At 32.9% G+C, this 18759-nt stretch overlaps 2 protein-coding genes and 1 long non-coding RNA gene across 3 annotated transcripts; 2 read left to right on the top strand and 1 right to left on the bottom strand.

Moving 5' to 3' along the window:
• Positions 1-1742: 1742 nt before the first annotated feature.
• On the top strand, positions 1743-4739 carry LOC109182090 (probable WRKY transcription factor 26). The gene is made up of 5 exons (XM_019332138.1): positions 1743-2184; positions 2336-2482; positions 3111-3697; positions 3797-3955; positions 4049-4739. The coding sequence occupies exons 1-5, from the start codon at positions 1864-1866 to the stop codon at positions 4467-4469; spliced, it is 1635 nt and encodes a 544-aa protein (XP_019187683.1). The 5' UTR covers positions 1743-1863; the 3' UTR covers positions 4470-4739.
• Positions 4740-4778: 39 nt separating this feature from the next.
• On the bottom strand, positions 4779-6416 carry LOC109182091 (CASP-like protein 4B1). The gene is made up of 3 exons (XM_019332139.1): positions 5950-6416; positions 5687-5822; positions 4779-5181 (listed from the first exon to the last, which is right to left on the bottom strand). Exons 1-3 carry the CDS (start codon positions 6231-6233, stop codon positions 4990-4992), a joined length of 612 nt encoding a protein of 203 aa, XP_019187684.1. The 5' UTR covers positions 6234-6416; the 3' UTR covers positions 4779-4989.
• Positions 6417-6854: 438 nt separating this feature from the next.
• On the top strand, positions 6855-16467 carry LOC109182017. The gene is made up of 3 exons (XR_002054312.1): positions 6855-6864; positions 11649-11651; positions 16379-16467. It is a non-coding gene; the product is annotated as an uncharacterized LOC109182017 (long non-coding RNA).
• Positions 16468-18759: the final 2292 nt, after the last annotated feature.

An 18759-nucleotide genomic window follows, 5' to 3' on the forward strand; every position in this document is an offset into this window, starting at 1 on the left:
CCCTAAGGGCATTTAATTGTATATACATAATAATACAAGATGAAGACAAAGAAACTCTCAAGATCGATGGATATAGACACAGAAAGGGCAAAGAAATATACAAAAATGGAAAGAACAGACGCATCAACTTAGTAGGCGTGAAGATTATGATAATCTTCATTGTCCAGTGCTACCTAGGATTGGGCCCCCTTCACAGATCACAAATGTCATAACCTTTAAAAAAATGGAAGATTAGATTGGCATTCTCATCACAAAGCCGTCAAGCAAAAGACTTCCATCATCTCAGTACTCGACAAAACAGACTTTCATCAATCTCATTCCAACCTTAAGTATTAATTTTATATTATGGGGTTTTTGGTAAATAACTGTTAGCTGATTGAGTTAGTGTGTTTGACTAGTTGATAGCATTAACTAATTGTAAGGAGATGTTTGCTAAATTAACTGTTAGCTGATAGCTGATTACAGCATACAAAATAACCTTCTCAAAAAGCTAATCGAAAAAGATGTTTTGAGCAGCTTTTTGAATTTTAGTGTTTTGGAGCAATAAGCTGTGTAACAAGTTAATTAATCAAACATTTATATTGGTTGTTTAACCAAATAAAACAACTCATAGTGGTCAAATAAGTCAAAATTTCTTTGCCTTCGGCGCTTGAAGGTCACAGCAGCACTGAACACATGTCACAGCCTACCTAAATCACGCGTGACTGTTTACCGCGTTAGCCTAACTTGTTAACAAATTTTCAATAGTATACGTGTTCTCTACTCCGATCTAACTATATGAATACTGTGTTCTACCAATTAACTTGAAAATAGATATAACTTATAAAACTCTAGTACATATTTTCTAACCTAATCAGAGTTTTTCAAACTCACGTATAACTTGAGATTGTAATTGATATTTTTACTAACATTAATAATATTATTACTTCATTTCATTATCTCTCAACTTTATATTATAATACATCGCTGTGTATAAATCCTATGCCATATCAGAAACTTAAGCATGATTCTCTTTTTGAGACAAAGCAAGTAAGTACTTTTACAATTAAATTATTTAGTATTGGGAAGAATTAAATTATTTAGTAGTTTAAACCAAACCAATAATTTTATAGAGTACCCTAAAAAAAAAAAAAAAAAAAAAAAAAAAAAGCAAAAATATCATCCCCAAAAAAGTCTTCGTGTCGTGTACAGAGGGGAATCGCGAAATACAATTTTGGAATAAGCGTATGTTACGATGCACATGTGCTGCTTAGTATACGGAGATGTTGAAGCACATGTCGGACTTTATGAATCAATTTAAACTGCTCACTAAAAATAAAATTTGAGTTTCCAAAAAAAAAAAAAGAAATCTTTTTCTTTTAATAATCTGACAAATTTATCAGACGATTAACTTAATAATTATAAGATTCTAAGAGTAACCTATTAGCGTTATTGGTTTGAGTTGGTTAACTATGATTTACTCAATCTTTTAATAGTGATTATAAGTTTCTCTCGTGATTTAAATAATAAAAAAAATGACGTGGCATGATGACATGTGAAGCGCGGAGCGTGCGGTGTACTGGCGCGCAGGAGATCGTGTCACCTCCAGTCTGATTCAGCCGCCGAGTGCCGGTCAAACCCACAAGCTTTGACTCGAGCAAAGACAGAAATATGTGTTTTCCGCGGTCAAACCTCCATCAAGCTTCCTAGAAGAAGCCTCCATGACCTTTTCACCAAGCAATCCACCACCATACATATTAAGCATCCATCACCTTCTTCCTCACAAAATCTTTCTTCTTTTCCCATCTTCAATTCTCTCCTCCGTTTATGTTCTCTGCAAAAACCTGAGATCGATCCAACCAACGCCGCAAAAGCCAGTCAAAAATGAGTTCTTCAGGTGGAAGTTTGAACACTTGTGTGGATTCCCATCACCACAACAACTCCTATTCTTCCTTCTCCTCCTTCTCCTTCACCGATCTTCTTTCCAACAACGAAGAATCCAAGAACCCAGAAAAGGGTTCTTCTTCTTCCTCCTTTAGCTGGGGGATTTCTGACACCCACGAAATCCCAAAGTTCAAGTCTTTCCCGCCGGCGTCTTTGCCTATATCACCTTCTCCGGTGTCTCCTTCGACTTTTCTTAATATCCCCCCGGCCTTGAGCCCTTCTGTGCTGTTGGACTCTCCTGTCTTCTTCTCCACCTCAAATGTAAGCTTTTGCACTACTTTTTTTTTATGCCGTCTTGCATTGACTTTGAATTGTTTATGGGTTTTTGGAGCATCATTATTGGTGTTTAGCTAATGGTCGTTTGTTTTCGAGGGGTTTGGGGTTGTGCTAATTAATGTTGTTTTCTGCGCAGATTCTTCCGTTATCTCCGACCACTGGTGCGTTTGCTGGATTAAATAACCCTAAGGAAGATGAAAGGAAGAGCAATGATTTCTCCTTCCAAAGTAGGGCTGCATCCTCTTCATCCATGTTCCAGTCTTCTCTGGGAAGAAATTCAATGGTAAATATATGTTTCATTTCACTTTCTGTGTTCAGCTCAACCATAGTTTTACATAGTCACTCCCACTAATTGTGTTATAACTTCCATACATACATAAACACATGCATATATACACATATACATACATAATTTTCTGTGTATGTGTAGGTAATTTTTAGTACAAAGTTAAATTTAAGAGAGATTTTTTTATTTTTGAGTTAATACGTAAACCTGTAGTTACTATTCGCTTTTAATTTAAACCCCGCCTTCTGATCCTAGTAAGCAGAGATAAACTAACCCAATTACCCATGGCTGATGAGTTTAAACCAAGAAGCTAAGGCAAGTAGGCCGTTTCTGCTTAAAATAAATTGACCAACTTAATTGGAGTTGTCTCTTATTTAGTATTTAGATGTATATGGATGTTAACAAAAACCTTCACAAAGTTTGAAGAAAAATAAGTATAGAGACATAGTTGGCTTTGTACAAAAGTGAAACAAGAAATTTAAGGTCGGGTTTGGACATCATTAAAACGTTGAATCCAACCGATTGATTAGTATAGTTCATGATATTATAAACTCATTTCTTTCTTCCTAATTCATGGACGCCGAGGAAACATTATTAAATGAGTGTTTTGCCTTTGTTTAACCAGGAAGAACAAATGTCAAGGCAACAACAACCAAACATGGGATCTGCAGACTTCTCCACAATAATGAAGACTGATGTAAAACCAGAATTATTGCCTCAAACCCATAGCTTCTCCCAGGAAAACCCTGCGATGCAGCAGCCTGCAATGGTGCATTACAGCCAGCCATCTCAGTATGCAAGAGCCCAGAAGTCAGAGGATGGGTACAACTGGAGAAAGTATGGTCAGAAGCAGGTGAAAGGGAGCGAAAACCCGAGGAGTTACTACAAATGCACATTCCCAAACTGCCCTACAAAGAAGAAGGTTGAGAGAAACCTGGATGGACACATCACTGAGATTGTCTACAAAGGCAACCACAATCACCCCAAGCCTCAGTCCACCCGACGATCATCATCGTCTTCCCAGTCAGTTCAGATCAACCCCGAAAGCTTTAACATTGACGCCACGAACCAATCAAACATGCTGCTTGGAAGCACTCAGCGCGACAGCTTTATCACCCCTGAGAATTCCTCGGCTTCCTTTGGCGATGAGGATCTCGAGCAGGGCTCTCCATCCAGAGATGACGATGAAAACGAGCCTGAAGCTAAGAGATGGTGAGTTTTAACTTTTAAGGCTATAGAATGTCGAATTTTGGATGGTTATATATAGTTGGTTAATTAGTACTAATGATATTTATGGTGGGGTTTCTGCAGGAAGGGTGACAATGAAAATGAAGCTATATCATCTGCAAGCCGAACAGTGAGAGAGCCAAGAATCGTAGTTCAGACAACAAGTGACATTGATATTCTTGACGATGGTTATAGATGGAGAAAATATGGACAGAAAGTTGTCAAAGGAAACCCAAATCCTAGGTAAGGTTACAGGAATTTCTGTCACATTATTACATCCTTAAAACTGTCATGGAACTTCAGTTGTCCTAATATTCATCTTACAATTCTCTGCAGGAGCTACTACAAATGCACGTTTCTGGGTTGCCCCGTAAGAAAGCACGTGGAGCGAGCATCCCATGATCTTCGGGCAGTGATCACAACCTACGAAGGAAAGCACAACCATGATGTTCCTGCAGCACGGGGTAGTGGGGGCTACTCCCTCAATAAACCTCAGCAACCTCAGCCTGCAGGTAACATGGTCAGCAGTGCAGCACCTGTTGCGTTGAGGCCTTCAACGATGCCCAACCACTCGTTGAACTACCAGAACGCCATTTTTAACCCGAGGCCACAAGCCACACAGAGCCAACAGCCGATAACCTTGCAGATGTTGCAGAGACCTGCAGGGAATTTAGGGTACTCGAGCTTCGGGAACAACTACATGTCCACTGGAAAAGAGGAACCTAAAGATGATTTCTTCAGCTCTTTCCTAAACTGAGATTTCCCAGGAACAAACCCGAAGAAGATTATGAGAGCAATACTGGTATATATAGCCATATAGATTCGTCTCTTTCCAATAGAAAGTTTTTGCTGATTTATAATGTCAGACAGTAGTTTAAGAATTCATAGGTTTATGGTTGTCAGATCTTAGGAATCAAAATAAAAGGTAGTGTATTTTTTTCATTTGTTCAATGTATCGCTAAGATGCATACATGTAAACACAGTTGTTCAATTCATTTACTAATTAATTAAAAGTATTAAACTGCAATTTTTCAACACTTTCTTGATGCCTATTGACCTGTTAAAATCAGCAATAAAGGATCATTTCATAGGAGAAATCAAAGATCAACAGAAACTGGGTTTTGGAGAGGATAAATGAAACTCTATTAACTGTACTTTTTACACCAAGATTCAGCACACATGTACATGGCCAAAGTTTATGTGTATAATCTACAAACGAAAACCAAAAACTAATGACAGAAAGAATCATCGTACAAGTGTCTGGTATGATGGTGTAATCAAATGTAGGACTGGCGAGAAAATTTATATCCAGAAATGACAGCCGAAATCGCCATAGCAAGGAATGCCAAGAACTCCATACTTATAGCTGATGCAGAGGAATCAGTAAATAGGTTGTCATTGTTTTCTCTCATCTTATTTGTCAGTGGCACTGCAGATGATGCTGAGGATATTAACAAGTATGCTGCCACCTGCAATTTGTTGAACAAGAACAAAATGAATATAGGGCAACCCAGCCAAGTTACTCGAGATGTCTGGACTCCAATTCGGAGCAGCCTATTAGCTTTTTTGGTTTGAACCGATCAGCTATGTCGGTTAGGGTCAACTGGGTCGAGTTGTCTTGGTAACCATAAGGTTCCAAGTTCGACCACTACCAGAAAAAGACTATTAGCTTTCTTGGTTTGAGCCGGTCAGCTATATACTAGTGATCATCGGTTAGGGTCGATTGAGTCGAGCTGTCTCGGTATCACAAGGTTCTGAGTTTGACCATTGCTGGGAGCGTTTTATTAGTCTTCTTGATTTAAGCCAGTCAACAATAAACAAGTGATTATTTGTCAGTTAGGGTCGACTATGATTACCCAATACACACACTCTGGTAGTGGTTATGGGTTTCCTTTGTCACACATAACCAAATGAATATTCAAGAACTCATCATTCAACAATGGAATGAGAAAAAGAATTGAAAATAAAACCAACCTGATCACCAAAAAAGTCTATCATAGCCCAATTTCGTCCGGAAGAGTATATTTTTCCGGTGGAAAGTTCATGGAGTTGCCGGAAAGTCTGCAGTCCAGAATACAGAGTAGACAGAATCGATATTGCCAGCACATACCTATTCATCACGAAATCCCACAATTCACTTTCGTAATTCGTAAGGAAACCAAAAAAAAAAATCAAAAAAACCCACGATCGTACTATGAAAGACTAAGCATTTATGTAAAATTAGGATCTGGGAATGCCTGTATTCCTCGTATCTGTCGAAATCTTTCCAATCCCCATGCTTATTACTAGCCATGATGATGAAGGCGAGCAAGGAGAAGAGCAGAGCGGCGGCGCGAGCGCCCAAAGAAGATTTCTTGAGCAAATCCTCCCTCTTCCACCGCCGGACGATGTTCCCCACTCCGGTACCCATCCCCGCCGCCGTCTGGCTCTCGACATCCCGGGCGCCGGCGCCGGGAGGTGGCGGTATCGGAGCCGGCACAGTCTCCGCCTCTTTCGCCGAATTATCCATGAGATCCGACATATTCTCCTGGGAATCAGAGATCTTTGAGTACGGTGAAACAATCGACTAAGAACAAAAATCTCTGCTAAGAAGTCAAGTGAATAGAAGAATGGAGGGTGGATCGGATATGATGTGGCTTGGAAGGGAGACAATTGAGAAGTTTACGAGGGGAAGCAATGGGAATTTGACAGATCAGATATTTTTTTATTTGTTTAATTTAGTAATCCAAACAAAATGGGTAATGAATTTTGAATGAAAAGTTGTTTCTAAAAACAGTTAATATGGATTAATTAATAGTAACAGAAAATAAATGCTGAGCTGGTAAGCCATGTGGCAACAAATGGCATTGGAATCTTCGGGAAAGTTCATGATAGGTTGTAACGAACAAGAAGAAGAGTTAGTTATATTGCCGCGAAAAGGGAAATTCCTGATTCTAACTAACTTATTAGGTTCCTGCGGTATCTGGTTGCATCAATCTCATAGTACTACAAAAGCCACATCGCTCCCAAGTCCCAACGCGAACGATCTATTGACCTCCATGATTTGAGCCAATCAGCTATATAGACAATCTAGATCAATCTACTTATTTATGGTCCTTTTTGTCAGCTAGAACACAAAGTGTGGTAGTTTATTCAGGCTACACCTTCAAATAGTGACTACGAGTTTTCATTGTCACTTAAAAAAAAAAAGTAACTAGTTATTTAGATAATTTGTATAATTTCATAATATTTAATAGCTTAATTGCAAATTTTTATCTAATTGCATATTCACATCTACTTTAGTGATGGACTCTTTCTTCTTCTTCTTCTTCTTCTTCTTCTTCTTCTTCTTCTTCTTCTTTTCATTTATTTGTTATGGAACTTGTCAATATATTGATTAATATTGCTGTTTTGTTTCAAATCTAAAGACAAGCTTCATCTTCATCTTCTTCAAAAATTAACAAATGACATTAGTCAAGGGTGGTGAAATGTTAGCACCAAAAAAAAAAATAAATAAATAAATAAAATAAATAAAAATTAACTTTCTATGTTCACTAAAAAGAATTAGGAATGACCAGTGCAATGAAAAAAAAAAAAAAAAAAAAAAAAAAAAACATAGTATTAATTTTACTTAAAGCAATCAGTGATTTAGAGAATTTGCATGATTTTAGCTTAGTATCTCAATAGTAATTTTTTTTTTTTAAATACATTTAGTAACCTAATTGCTATTCATATGTAGTTTAGTGGGATTTTTTTTAATCTATTATTAGATTTGTTCATATATTGATAATAAAAAAGAGCAGCATAGTTGTTGCCTCCTTTTAATATACAAATATAATCTTTTTGTAATATAATATATTACTACTTTTTAATTTTTATTTAATAATTATAAAAAAAAAAAAGAGAGAGAAATGGTATTTGTATTACTTAGCTTTTATATTTTATATATATATATATATATATATATATATATATATATATATATATATATATATATTTTATATCAAATGATAATGACTTGTAATAAAGGTACTATTATTTATACGGAATATTTATTTGAGTAATACTACGTTCCCCTTTTAATTCCATCTCCTAATTAATTTTCATTTCTTACAATATTTGATTGTTTTTTTTTAAATAATTGATTAATAAGTAAATTTCAAAAAATAAGTAAATTTCATTTTTTTTTTTACATTGGATAGATCGACAATCGATTAATTGTAACCAATAAATAAAACGAATTTTATATGCCACGCCAAAAGGTAAATATTAAGCGGTAAAATCATGAATAGCATTATTGTTGGGGGTTCGATCCTCACCCATGTGAATGGAGCAAACCAATTGGCCAGTCCCCTATCACTTAGTGTCGGCCAGAAGATTCCCTTTGGGCAAAAAAAAAATTGAATAGCATTATTGTATTCATTTAATTACCATCCATAAACTAACCAAATACATTATAACCTAAACTAATGAAAGTGAGATGTATCTCAATTGACCTAAATGCTTGTACATTACTCATAATAAGGTCAAATTCTTATATCTTTTTTTGGTATCTCCTTGTTTAATCATTGGTAGGGTTCAAACTTTGTACTTTCCTTTTTTGGTATCTCCTTGTTTAGTCATTGGTGCAATTCAAACGCTACACTTTGCAATGCTAACAAAACTAAGCTTATGAAATTATTTTGGATTAGTTTATCAATTAAGCTAAGGATAGAATATATCATATTTGTCTTTGGTGGAAAGATATTTAATTGTTGACTTTGAACTGCATTGAGATTAAATAGAAAAAAATAATAATAAAAGAGGTTTCATGATTTGGGCCCAATTGCAATATATGGACTCAGGCCCACTTATTAAGCCTCTTGCAAGATCATATATTTTGGGCCATCACTCGTTTTCGTTAATTTTTGCTCATCTCCATCACTATAACAAAGAAAATATTTGTACTAAATTTTTTGTACTAAAATATTACAGCAGTATTTTTTTCTATAATTTATCATTTTCTGTTTTTTTTTTTTTCAATTTAGAAAATATGTTTACTAGCATGTGCTTTTTAACTCATTATTTTCATTTTTTCAATATAAAAAGTTTTCTAATGAAATTAGGAATAAGGGTCAAATAGGCCATCGAATTGCACACAATAATGCATTTAGGCCACTGAACTTAAAAAAACAACAATTGGGTCCCTAAACTAACTATTTTCATGCAATTAAGCCAATTTACAGGTTTTACAAGTTAGTAACAGGTCACCCAAGTTTTAAAATATATTTTGTAAATTATTATTTAAAAATAATATTAAAAAAAAAAAGTTTAACCGTCTCCGGCAGAGCGAGGAAACATTTTTTTTTAATTTATTATTTTTTAAAATAATAATTTTTTAAAAAAATTTTAAATTTTTTGGGTGACCTGTTACTAACCTATAAAACCTGTAAATTAGACTAATTGAATGAAATTTGTTAGTTTAGTGGTCTAATTGTTGTTTTTTAAGATTCAGTGGCCTAATTGCATTATTGTGTGCAGTTCAATGGCCTATTTGACCCTTATTCCATGAAATTATTATGATTTTTTTTTTTGTTTGAAAACCGAAATTATCATGATTTGATTAAACTCAAGATAAATTAATTAGACAGACAGTGTCAAAAAAAAAAAAATTATAATGACATCATTATTAAAAAATTCGAGAATTATTAGTTACTTGTAAACCCTCATATGGGAGAAATTTAAGGTTGGATAGGGCAACAAGGAACCAACAACTGTAAGAATCATCAATGTTCGAAAATAACGTCTGATTTATGATATTTATGTCAATTTCTTTCAACAAAAAAAAAAAATGTCAATTTCTCTCAATCTTCAGATATGGTTTCCTAATCATACCATTTTGTCCCTTCAATAACACCAATGTTATCATCTAATTGAACTTCCAATTTTGCCCCTATTTATTCTTTTCATTTATCCACTTATACGCCCACCATTTATATAAGCCCAAAGTTGATTGTGGGCCCATGAAATGCTGTCATGGGCCCACTAAATGGTTGGAACCAACCAACCAACCCACTTACCCGATTAACCAATATTCCAAAAATGCTTAATTGCTAACCGTATCCGTATGTAAATGTGGCGGTGTTGTCGCTGTCCAAAGTTGAAGGGGCATTAGCTGTAAAACGGCTGCGCATATGATATGTTTCATTCCCCTTTCCCTTATGTTCCATATCTTCTTAGCTAGGGTTTCTCAATGAGAGGTCGAGAGCAATTGTAATTTTATAGAATTTTCATATATCCTAGTTACAATATTATATGTATAATGCCATGTGCAATTCAACTGGTCATAGAGGTGAAAGTTGAAAAGAATGATCAAGGATCAAGTCTCACCAGCAGTGCAGGAGCAAAAGTCTAATCTCTGTGATGAATGTTCAGTTACCGTGATTTACATCCATATGCTCTGGGCTCTTTGTGCGCAGCAAGCAGCAAAAGTCTAGTCTCTATGATGAATGTTCAGTTACCGTGATTTACATCCAGATGCTCTGTCGGGTCGAGATGTGGGGCCTTTAGGGTTGGGGCTTAACCTTCTGGAAAGAATACTATATGTATAATTTTTTAAACGATAAAAGAAAATTTATAGTTATTATGTAAAATAAAAGTGCTATAATTTAATTATTGAGTTAATACCCAAAATCGTTCTAGACTATAGTGTTTTTTCTCAATTTCGTCCTAAACGACTTTGGTGACCTAATATCGTCCCAGACTTTTGTGTTTCGCTCAATTTAGTCCTCCGTTTGTTATTCCGTCAAATTGGTGTTAAATAAAGGGACAATTCAGTAATGCCAATATTGATCTCTCTTTACTTTCAACTTGTGAAATGCGAAATTCCTCTTTCTTGTACGAATTACACTCAAAATTACTCCCGGACCTACAAATCAAATTTTATATTCACAGTTTTAGGAGTAATTCTGAGAGTAATTCGTAAAAAAAAAAAAAAAAAAAAAAAAAAAAAAAAAAAAAAGAGATTTCGCAGTTCACATGTCTATGAGTAAAGAGATGCCAATATTAAAATTACTGAATTGTCTATTTATTTAACACCAAATGGACATCATAACAAATGAGGGACTAAATTGAGCAAAAATACAAAAGTCTGGGACTAAATTGAGCGAAACACAAAAGTCTGGGACGATATTAGGTCACCAAAGTCGTTTAGGACGAAATTGAGAAAAACCACTATAGTCGATGACGATTTTGGGTATTAACTCTTTAATTATTCTTACCTATTATAGATGCAATAAATGCACATAACCTTTAAAGAAAAAAAGAAAAAAAATTCGTCCATCCATTGTATAGGGGTTGATGAGTTGATTTCAACTAAAGTTCTATAGGCGGGGAGGGGAGGGGCGGGGCCTATGGCTATGATTGAAGAAAGAAGGGACAAATTGCAAAAGAGGGCCACATAACATGCGATGCAATAATATGAATGTAGAATATTATGGCTAAGCAAAGAATCATTAAAGATGATTAATGTCGATTGCAATCTTTGTCAATTATTATGCTCAGCTAAACTGATAAGAATTTCTATCTTTCTTTTTTGCTTTCGTACTCTTTGGACTTTGTTAGATGCTTAAGGGATTCCATATATTTATTCTATAGAACTTGGTTAATTATCTGCATTAATCATCTCATATTGATATTAGTTTAATTCAGTTTGAATCAAAATTTAAGAAAAAGTCGTATCAAAAACTTTTTAACATTCTGTATTTTTTACAAAAGTCAATTTTCTGACTTTACAATTACATTAACAGTTTAATTATTGATTAAAAAACTTTAAATTTAAATGAAAAATTATTAAATTAATTTATTTGGTTAGGATAAATGATTGATATATAATTAAAATTTTGTGTGGTTGAAACTTAAAAGCTAATATAATATTCCTTCAATACAGGATATAAAAAGGCCGGTAATACTAATTAAGGCTGTCTGTTTCTGACACTATTTTATGTTCAATATATTATTGTTAGATTAGCTGTGTGTTAAATAATAATAATAATAATAATAATAATAATTCTGTACAGCTGGACTATATATACATAATACGGAGTAATGTTGTATTCTTTCATTTTCGCTTAAATGATATCTATAAATAAAGAAACAATTTACTGAAAAATATATTAAATAAATTTTAACAAAACTTAAAAGTAAAATATTTTACAAACTACAAAGAGAAGGTAACTTTAAAAATACAAGGTGAAGCATGCAAAATAAGGGCCAACGTTAGAGTCGGCCTAGACGCATTGGTCAAATTAGGAGGTCGAGTTAGCTAGGCATAAGCTTGTTGGAGGTACCTGGGAGTAGAGATGACCATGGTTCCGGTTCGAACCGGAATCGTGACTGTGCAAATCGGAACCGATCGTACGGTTCCGGTTAAGGTTTGTAAAATTTTGGAATCGGAACCGGTGGTTCCGGTTCCAAATCGAAAAAAATTAAATATTATAGTATTTTTTTTTTTAAATAATTCCGGTTAGAACCGACAGTTCCAACCGGAACCGAAACCGAAACCTTACTATAAGGTTTCGGTTCCGGTTTTGCCATCCACGGAACCGGAATCGGAACCGTGGTCACCCCTACCTGGGAGATCCATGGTCAACCAAAGGTTGCCCAAAGAAGTAGTGGTCGCATTGGTTCCCGGTCCGGTCCTAGCATTGGCATGGAATGAGGTCTGTCATGGAGTCTCAGGGCCAGGTGATATGGTTGTTGGACAAAATCGAGTCTTAATAAAGTACCTTATTTACATAGAGGTTGTTAATGAACCACGTACTATAAATAGTTAAGATGATCATTGTTTATCAAGTATACACTTTTTGTTTCATTCTAATACTTTCCTTTGTAATACATACTTGAGCATTCTATAATAAAATATGTTATTCTGTTGCCCCCTTTAGACACTATCTCCACGCAATTCATATTTCATTAATCCTTAATCTTGTTATTAGGTTAATTAATTCAAATTCCCGAATTAATTTTCTCCATCATAGTGAACAAAAAACATTTAAAATTAGAAATATAAATGATTTAAAGTGTCACCTCTAATTATAAGAAATCAAATAATCTGTAGGAGAACATACAAGATGATGACAACGTAAATATTAATAATTTCAATTTCCAATCATTTAGCGGATAAGGTGATATCCAATTAATCCCCCATAGCCGATGGAGGCCGACATGTATGTTCCATTCATAATCGTCCTACCAAGAGGATATTATTATTATTATTATTATCATAATATGTTACCACATAATTAATGAAGAGATATTTATAATCCTAAAATTATGAGTGAGGGGTATAGTAGGTTGTCATATATGTTTGGTTGAAGCATCTTAATTAATTATAATTTCAAGACAAGATTAATAATTACATGTTTAATCATTGTTGATCGCTCATTTAATGAAAGGATGACATACTGTAATCGAGAATCATATCGTTAGTGAAGTCAAATTTATTTTACATACTATGAGAAGTATGAAAATTTAAAATTAAATTAATTTTTAATAATTAAAAAAGTGATATAATATTATTGAAGTATGCAACCTTAAGAAGGGGGTGAAATGGCTTAAAGGAGATGTTCTTTCTAGGGTTCCCATGCATAATATTATTAAAACATGCAAGGTTGAAGGATGCTATAAGAAAATAACGTTTCGTTAAGATTTGTCATGTGTATCTTGAACAAAATAGGGTCCTCTTCTATGGCTAAGGATGGTAAGGAGAGTTCATTTTCATCAAAGTTGATTATGTTTTCCCTTTCAAGTGTCCCTTGCCCCGCATTTTGACAAAAGAGTAAATTTTGACTTAATAGTTTGAAATAGTTGGTAACCATCCAATTGTAAAATAAATAGGCACAATTATCTGAACCAATTTCACATTGGTGAGATACTTAGTGTTTTACTCAAAAGGTAGAGTAAGTTTCAACATTCTAAGTGAGTGAACCATAATCAAGAAATGCTAGTAGTGGCACCGAAAAGCATTAGTACAGTTAAGCCTAGCTTATTAGTGAAATGAAATATAAAACTGAATATAGCTAAATTAAAATAATCAGTAATTAGAACAAGTGGCCAAATATGAATAAACTTGTTCATAACATAAATTATAGGCTATACAATAAATTGATCCAATCAATAATTTATTAAGATGAGCTATGGATCGGAGATCAAAAGAAGAATTTTGGTTTCTCAAAGACATTGAATTTAATTATGTAATAATGGAGATGAATTTAAAACCTTGCACATTGAGGTAGGGTAATTAAGTCTCATTGATAAACTATACTAATCATGTAACTAACTTTCGACAGACGAACATGCATGTAAGTAGCTAGTATTATTGTAGTTCATCTGATGGGAGTCTTAAAATTGTATTGTCATTAGATTAGATGTCTTCAATATAAAGACAAAGAAGGTGAAACTTGTTGGAAAAATGAGCTAAAAGTAATATTTTAAGTGGTGAGTTTATTTTTTATTTGAGTCAGGTTAAAGTGAATTTAAATTCTCCTACTTGAGAGATTAATTTAATATATTATATATTCAAAACTGATAATGATGAATGGGAAATTGATTCTCAATTTGTAACCTTGAAAAGGAAGTTTATAAAGTCATATCCAATATGTCTGTCAAAATTGATAAAGTTTATCGTTTGTCACTTGTATTTTAAAAATTGAAAATTTTCATAATAGTACATTTTACTCTACTGTTACGACATATCTACAAATTGACAAGATCTATTACAATTAATTGAACAAATCAAATATTTTGCATTCTGTCTATACTCTCTCTACAAACTATGTCAACACTTCAATTTTTGTGTAAGTGTTCGCCTTTATTATAAATTCTAATTTGTTGAAAGCAGTATATTTCAATGCTCAAATAATATATTATTGTAATCTATTGTATCCATATATATATATATACACCTTTTGCCTTCTCAATACATAGCCCCACGCCCCCACCTCTGTTTGTCCGTGAATCTGTGATTGTGTTCTGTTTTCTTTCATCATAAAAGAATACCAGAAAAACACAGTAATATGGTCCTGGATTGGTAACACTACAGTAAATAATACAAACAACATTATTATAACATTATAAGTTGGCGGGCAATGCAGCAAGCTAGACACCTAATCCCAACGGTCTTAACGCATTCCAACCTGGGACCCACATTTTGGACACTTTACAGTTGAAAACTTGATATTCGAGAAAATTTAGGCTGTAGTGTCCATAAAAAGCTGAGAATTCACAGGACAACCGTCTACCCTCTCTGCACTTTCCACTTTTTTTTTGAGTTCTCAACTTCATTCTTCTTTGTTTATCTGTACGCGTCGCTCAACAACCATACCTATAAATATACCTACTTTAATATAGATTCATGTTTATCAACCACTTCTTTTGCCCAATTCATTTTCTGGTATTGTCCGACTTAAAGTTAATATTAAGTTGTCATATTATCTAAGTTGACATATAAATGAAATAGTTTACAAGTAATAATAGGTAAAAAGAGGCCAATCCCAAATAGTTTTCGTCTTCTTTTAACGGAATAGTTTATTGATGTGACTACATGCTTTATAATATGTAATGTAATTGAAAGCAAAATCCAAATTGGCAAGCGCCCAAAATAATGGTACAGCTGATTTCATGAAGCCGTTGAATTCTGAAAGCGTAAGTTTAGGCGTTTAGCATGTGTGCCCACGTGGGGCCCAGTCATTAGCATTTTCTCGCATTCTTTTTTTTTTTTTTACCAAGAAAGAGAATTTGATTTAAGTAAATTTTATTTATGTGTAATAGTCAATAAATTATATAAAAGAAATAAATTATATTAAAAAAATTTTGTATAATGAATTTGACAAAAAAATGTTAGTAATAATCAAATAAATTGACCACACTTTTCAATACATTCATATTTTTTTTGAGTTTTATTATATAGACTTTCTATTTCTACTATTTTACTTTTACTCTCTAATATAGTAATGAATGATTAATTATCTTTATTTTGTGGATCAAGTAAAAAATGCCAATATCAAAATTTTGTAAAAAGAATAAAAATTGAGAGTAGAATTTTAGAATACAAATAGTATTTTTTTTTTTTTGTTCTTTATAGGGAAGTAGCGGTTGCATTATGGAATTTGTCACCTACTATGACAACAGGTGTCGCATGTATGACACAACATAATATACTCCGTATTACTTTATTTCACAGAATTTACTTTCCATTTTAATAATGAATAAAGCCTTCATCCTTTTTTTTCCCCCTTTAATTTCTTGAATTCAATAATGGGTTTCCGAACCCAAGTAGTAGGAGGTAGGAGGTACGATTAAGAGTGCGTTTAGTCCACGGAATGTTATATTACCACATAAAAAGTTAGATTATTGGGAATGTTAAATTATTGTGTTTAGTTAAAAATTGGGATATGTAACAATAAATTTATTTGGGTGAAGAGTTTTTTTTTTTTTTTTTTTTAATGGTATGATGATTTTTTTTACTTGAATATTGTTAACCTATTTTTATGTATTTTAATAAATTTAAAATTAAAATAAATAAGACAATGATAAAATATGGAAGTAAATGATTTAAAATTAATATGAACAAAACGTAACTAAAGCAATTAATTAAAATGACAAAATTAGCAATAACACAAGGGAATATGAGAATACCTAAGAAAAGAGAAAAACCTTGTGAGGAGGTTATGTTACATTCCCCGGGAAAAATTGCATAACTTGAACCAAACATGGGTATCTTATATTACAAAACAAATATAACTCTGGTTATCTTATATAACCTGAACCAAACACCCTCTAGGTACGAGTCATTATGTTGTGCATCCGTGTGCACCATGCATGGTGCACACAGATGCAAAAACGACGTCGTTTTGACGTCGACTTAAAAGAAAATTCAAAATTGCATAACTACACATTCATAATTTCATAACTATACATCAAGAATTGCATAACTACACATTCATAATTTCATAACTATACATCCAGAATTGCATAACTATACATCAAGAATTGCATAACTACACATCCATAACTTCTTTACTATAAATCCAGAATTGCATAATTACACATCCATAACTTCATAACTATAAATTCAGAATTGCCTAACTTCATAACTATACATTCATAATTGCATAACTACACATCCATAGTTTCATAATTATAAATCCAGAATTGCATAACCATACATCCATAATTTCATAACTATACATTTAGAAATTATGCACAACATAATGTTGTTGACGGGAATCAAAATTGATTTTTTTTTTTAAAGTTGGACGCGCGTTGGCAGTATGAGCATGTCTACAGAGAACAAAACCAACTTGCAGACAAGTTGGCGACCATGGCAACGATGCATTGAAGTGGCCTTCGCATTTTTGAGGCACCACCGCAAGAGCTCGTAGAGATGGTTTCCCTTGACCGGATTGGAGCTTCTTCGATGCGACGAATCTCCCAGCAAATGCATGAAGGAGTTAATGTTATTTAGTTGTTACGGGTATCCCCCTCTGATCCAAAAAAAAAAAAAGAAAAAAAAAAGAAATAAACGTAGACACCTATAAATTTAGGACCAAAAATAAAATTAACTCGATAAATTTGATATTATTTGGTAGTCTCAAATTTGGAATAAATAATGTAGTTGTATACCATGTTTCTATATATAAGTTATTTAAATAAATAAAAATAGTGAAAAATATATTAAGAAAGTATGTATAAACAAATACTACATTATAACAGAGTAAATAGTAAAAAAAAAAAAATTTTGCATGAATTAAATGCAAGATTTGATTTAAAAAAAAAAAAAAAAAGATAAAGAGAAGGAAATGGGTCCAAAGTGAATTAAAGTGGTTTACTTTCTCCGCCTATGCGTTGCTTTCTCCGTGTCCGTCCCAAAAAATATTTTACTTACTATCAATACACTATACATAGTTTTAAGCCTAAAGGGAATGGGATGGCGTGATGTTGCCACCTTTCAAATTCCAGCTGCCTATTCATAATTTGTAGCTTTCCTCATTAATATGGGCAAATTTAAATGATATTTTAATGATTTTCATTGAAATGGTAAACATTATATGTTTAGGCTGCGTCTAATTTAAGTTATGTAACATAATTGGGATAACGTATAAATGAGTATCTTCAAGGTAATGTGATTATTTTTGTCGTATTGTGTTAAATTATGAGATAACACACATAATATGACGTTATTGTCATGTTAGATTTTGTGTTATTTTCAAAGTAATGTGATTACCTTTTTCACCTTGGATTTTATAACATTATACATTGGTTATGTTGTATTTTTTTTTAAATATTTTTACCCTTTAAAATACACCCAAATAATTATGTATAGTTTTAAAATGGAATAGTATTATTAAGAAATCATAGCATTACAAATAAAAGGAGGAAGAGTGATGGTTCAAAGTCCAAACCCTCAACCAGTTTAGAAACTCGTAGCCCTAGCTTAAATGAGCTACCAAATTAGTTGATATTCTAATAAAAGAACTGGTAATATTATTAGTAACTCAAACCTTTGCTCATTGCGCACAAAGAACTCCGGCAGTGAGACTCAATCACTGGTCATTCTTCCAAACTTTCACTTATGACCAATTGAGCTGTTCATGTGGGCAGAATTCTACATCATTCTTCCAAAGGTTGAACCCCAACCCTAAAGGCAGAATTCTACATCATAGTAATACAATTCGTAGCCCTAGCCTAATCAATTACTATTAGGTTGACAATTTTTTAAAACACAACTATGTAATTTAATTATCATTTCAATTAAAAATCACATTCCTTAATTAAAAATGAGTATCATTATATCTTATTGGTGATCTAATTTTTAATTTTGGGTTAGTACTTTTAGATTTTTGTTTTGATTTTTTTTATATTAATACTTTGGATGTCATTATCTTAGAATTAATTGCCTTAATTTTTTATTTTTGTATTTTTAAAAAATATGTATTCATATTATTAGGTTATAGACAACCAAACATCAATATTGGTAATAATTATAATTCCACCTACTACCAAATATGCAAAATACTTTTTATAAAAAC

Source organism: Ipomoea nil, unplaced genomic scaffold, assembly GCF_001879475.1.
Source record: "Ipomoea nil cultivar Tokyo-kokei standard unplaced genomic scaffold, Asagao_1.1 scaffold1043, whole genome shotgun sequence".
Taxonomy (NCBI): domain Eukaryota; kingdom Viridiplantae; phylum Streptophyta; class Magnoliopsida; order Solanales; family Convolvulaceae; genus Ipomoea; species Ipomoea nil.

Bases quoted from the DNA above. Each gene is read 5' to 3' on its own strand.
- LOC109182090 (XM_019332138.1), top strand. From the start codon at position 1,864: ATGAGTTCTTCAGGTGGAAGTTTGAACACTTGTGTGGATTCCCATCAC. The intron at 2,483-3,110 runs GTAAATATATGT...TTGTTTAACCAG, and splicing joins CTCTGGGAAGAAATTCAATG to GAAGAACAAATGTCAAGGCA. The intron at 3,698-3,796 runs GTGAGTTTTAAC...GGGTTTCTGCAG, and splicing joins GAGCCTGAAGCTAAGAGATG to GAAGGGTGACAATGAAAATG.
- LOC109182091 (XM_019332139.1), bottom strand. From the start codon at position 6,233: ATGTCGGATCTCATGGATAATTCGGCGAAAGAGGCGGAGACTGTGCCG. The intron at 5,823-5,949 runs GCATTCCCAGAT...CGTGATGAATAG, and splicing joins GACAGATACGAGGAATACAG to GTATGTGCTGGCAATATCGA. The intron at 5,182-5,686 runs GTTGGTTTTATT...AACAAATTGCAG, and splicing joins TAGACTTTTTTGGTGATCAG to GTGGCAGCATACTTGTTAAT.